The sequence below is a fragment of the Alexandromys fortis genome, unplaced genomic scaffold, assembly GCF_014885135.2.
Source record: "Alexandromys fortis isolate MF-2015 unplaced genomic scaffold, M_Fortis_MF-2015_v1.1 scaffold_251, whole genome shotgun sequence".
In the NCBI taxonomy this organism is placed as follows: Eukaryota; Metazoa; Chordata; class Mammalia; order Rodentia; family Cricetidae; genus Alexandromys; species Alexandromys fortis.
The window spans coordinates 34,360-37,630 of NW_026068176.1; the positions used below are offsets into that span (position 1 = coordinate 34,360).

At 34.2% G+C, this 3,271-nt stretch overlaps 1 protein-coding gene across 1 annotated transcript; it reads left to right on the plus strand.

Annotated features, from left to right (window-relative positions):
- Positions 1 to 1,577: 1,577 nt before the first annotated feature.
- On the plus strand, positions 1,578 to 1,866 carry LOC126492522 (40S ribosomal protein S27-like). The gene has a single exon (XM_050128978.1). The coding sequence runs from the start codon at positions 1,609 to 1,611 to the stop codon at positions 1,861 to 1,863; it is 255 nt and encodes an 84-aa protein (XP_049984935.1). The 5' UTR covers positions 1,578 to 1,608; the 3' UTR covers positions 1,864 to 1,866.
- The last annotated feature ends 1,405 nt before the right edge of the window (positions 1,867 to 3,271 follow it).

The window sequence follows — 3,271 nt, forward strand, 5'->3', positions numbered from 1 at the left end:
TACTAGTGGCCATGTGTGAAAGGTAGCATTGTGGGCCAACACACAAAAAGTCTCATTTTAGAAATATGATATCTGAAGCATTTAAGAAATTTCATAGTAACCATGATGCACTACATCTGTACAATAAAATTTCAAATTTTACCATTTGTTAAGGCTACAGTAACAAATGATCAGTATATGAAAATATTATTACAGTTATTTAGAAAAGTGATTTAAAAAAGTGACTAAGCTAACAAAAGATTAATGTAATCAGAAGTTCCTGTCCTGCCTGGTCCCACAGCTGTTCAGTCCCGGCAAAACACACAGAGGCTTATATTAATTATAAACTAACTGGTTGGCTTATTAGCTCAGGCTTATTAATAAGTGGCTCTTACAACTTAAATTTACCCATATTTCTTATCTATGTTTAGCCACCTGGCTTGGTATCTTTAGCATTTTCATCTTGCGTCCTCTGCATCTTGGTAGCAACTGCAGACTGAGCTGTTCCTCTTCCCAGAATTCTCCTAGTCTGGTTGCCCCATCTATAGTTACTTCCTGGCTACTGGCCAAACAGTATTATATTAAACCAATATGAATGACAAATCGTTACAGGATACAAGAGCTTTATTCCACAGCTGATTATTATTTATATGCTAAAATATTATGCACTATAAAAATAACTTAAATGATGCTTTAAATACTTAAACATAATAAATGGAAGAGAATAAAAAACAAAATATGAACTTAATATAAATGAGATATACTGAGAAAAATGACTAAAAATAATTATCTAAGGGGTTAATACATGACTTGTGTAATTATTGAAATTTACATTCTTTTAAATTCTGTATATTCTATATTTTAGTAATACAAACTGTATGCTCTTGGAAAAAAACTGTAAGACTGACCTTGCTCCTTCTAAAACTATAAAATTTTGTCAAATCCTTGCAATTAAAATTTGAGAAGGAACCTTATTACCTGTTTAGCCTTGAACAAACTATGTACCTGTTGTATAAGGGACCTTAGTTTCTTTGGTGATTACTGAGTTCTGAATTGTTATCTATTGGTGTCCAAACCTGAAATGTGAAAGGGAAGTCATTTGGAGAGAGAACATAATTAAATAAAATCTAAATGAGGTCCTTAACTTTGGCCCTTGAGACATCTGTACACAGACAGAAGTGCTTGTTTTCATTTTCTCCCTCCATCATATAAGAGCATAAGAGGGAGGCAGCAATTTAGAAGCCATGAAAAGGCTATCACCAGAATCCTTGTGTTGGCAGCCTGGCCACAGACTTTCAACCTCCAGAACTATGAGAAATATGCGTCTGTTGTTTAAGTCAGTCTGTGATATTTTGCTATGGCAACTTGAACAGACTAATATATTTGTAAAAGTGTAAATATTTGCCTTTTTAAGATTGTTATATGATTAAATGAAATGATATTTATAAACTGCCTATGATAAATTTCGCATATATTTATATGTATAAAATGTGTGTCATGGAAAGGTATCAAAATGAGAAATATGAAAAATAAACATGAGAGAGTAAAGTGTCTACCATGAGGCTGATAGATGCTGAATTGAAAGTGAAATTGGCGCCTTTCCGGCGGTGACGACCTCCCTACGAGAACATGCCTCTCGCAAAGGATCTCCTTCATCCCTCTCCAGAGGAGGAAAAGAGGAAACACAAGAAAAAGCGCCTGGTGCAGAGCCCCAATTCCTACTTTATGGATGTGAAGTGCCCAGGATGCTATAAAATCACCACGGTCTTTAGCCATGCACAGACGGTAGTCCCGTGTGTCAGCTGCTCCACTGTCCTCTGTCAGCCTACAGGTGGGAAAGCAAGACTGACAGAAGGATGCTCCTTCAGGAGGAAGCAGCACTGAAAAGCACCGGATTCGAGATGAGTGGGAACCATCCCAATAAACATATTTTGGATAAAAAAAAAGTGAAATTGGCAGGCAATAGTCAATTAGTTAATGGTTATTAATGTGCATTGCTAAAGGCAGCCAAACAGTCTCTCATTCTAGAATTGTAATGTCTAATAGTAATAGATGAAATAAAATAGAATACGGGATTCATAATAATGAAGTTACAGATTTCCAATAGCAAAAGACAAACATAAGCAAGCAAATGATAAAAATGATTATAAAGGTGCAGAAAGAATAAGACAGATACTTCATTTAAAATTCTGTATATTCATCTCTCCATCTGCCCAGAAGTTGAACTAAAATCCCTGTACAATATACATAAAACATCTCTTAAGACTTAGTTGATGGGTAAAACATATTGGGATGAACTTGAAACTCGAAGACAAACTTGGTGCTGACTTTCATATTCTGGTTTAGTTTTCCTCCATCTTTTCCCAGTTTAGAATTAAAGTAGCTTAAATCCTGAAAATGTTGTCACATATGTACAAACTATATGTCCAAAGCCATAGAATGTCCTATAGAACTTTAATGATTTACAATCATTGATTTGAACCTTAAAGTATTATTCTTGTTTTATTCTGGAGTGCTGGAGACAGAAGCCAAGGTCTTGGGTAACCTAGGCAATCCTCTCTTCCAGCTACTGCTAAAGGTAGCTAAATAGCTCTATTTTTTCATGAAATTTGTTTTTACTGATTTTTTAAACTAAATCAGTCAGTGTTTAAGTTTAAGTATAACATTGCTTTCTTTTTGCCTTGCTATTTTTATGGTTTCTTTCTCTTCATGGCTAAAGTAATTCACTTTTATATTTGGGATAGTAATAACTGCATTTTCTAAATATACTTTTAAAACATTAAAGAAATCTTTGTTTCATGTTTACTGAGTCCTCAAAGTCTGAGGATTAATCAATTACTATCAAAATGTTTTTCATGGATTTTAAAGTAAAAAGAAAAATGCATGAATTACATGTAGAAGAGGCAGCTGGAAACTGGCTTCCCAACCTTTATCTCCATATTCCACCTCTATCGTATACAATAGTTGGTCAAGAGAGATCGATGAATAATTTCTTTGAACAAAGTTGTGTCTATGGGATTTTTTGATCATTGTTTCATCTCTCAAATTAGGCCTCATAACAGTACATTAAGAAAATGATTCTAAGCATTTGATGTATGTTCCCTTGGGCATGGAGGAAAGAGAAACTAGTGCTGATTAACACTTGGAAATTCAATAGAGTGCAAAGCTCCCCCAAGAAACCAGTGTCATTGATATAAGAGCCTTTAAAGGTAGTCAAATATTTTGTTGCATGTAATCAGAAAAAATAAGAGTTTTGATTATTTTTTAGCATATATGGACCCTAAAAATGAGG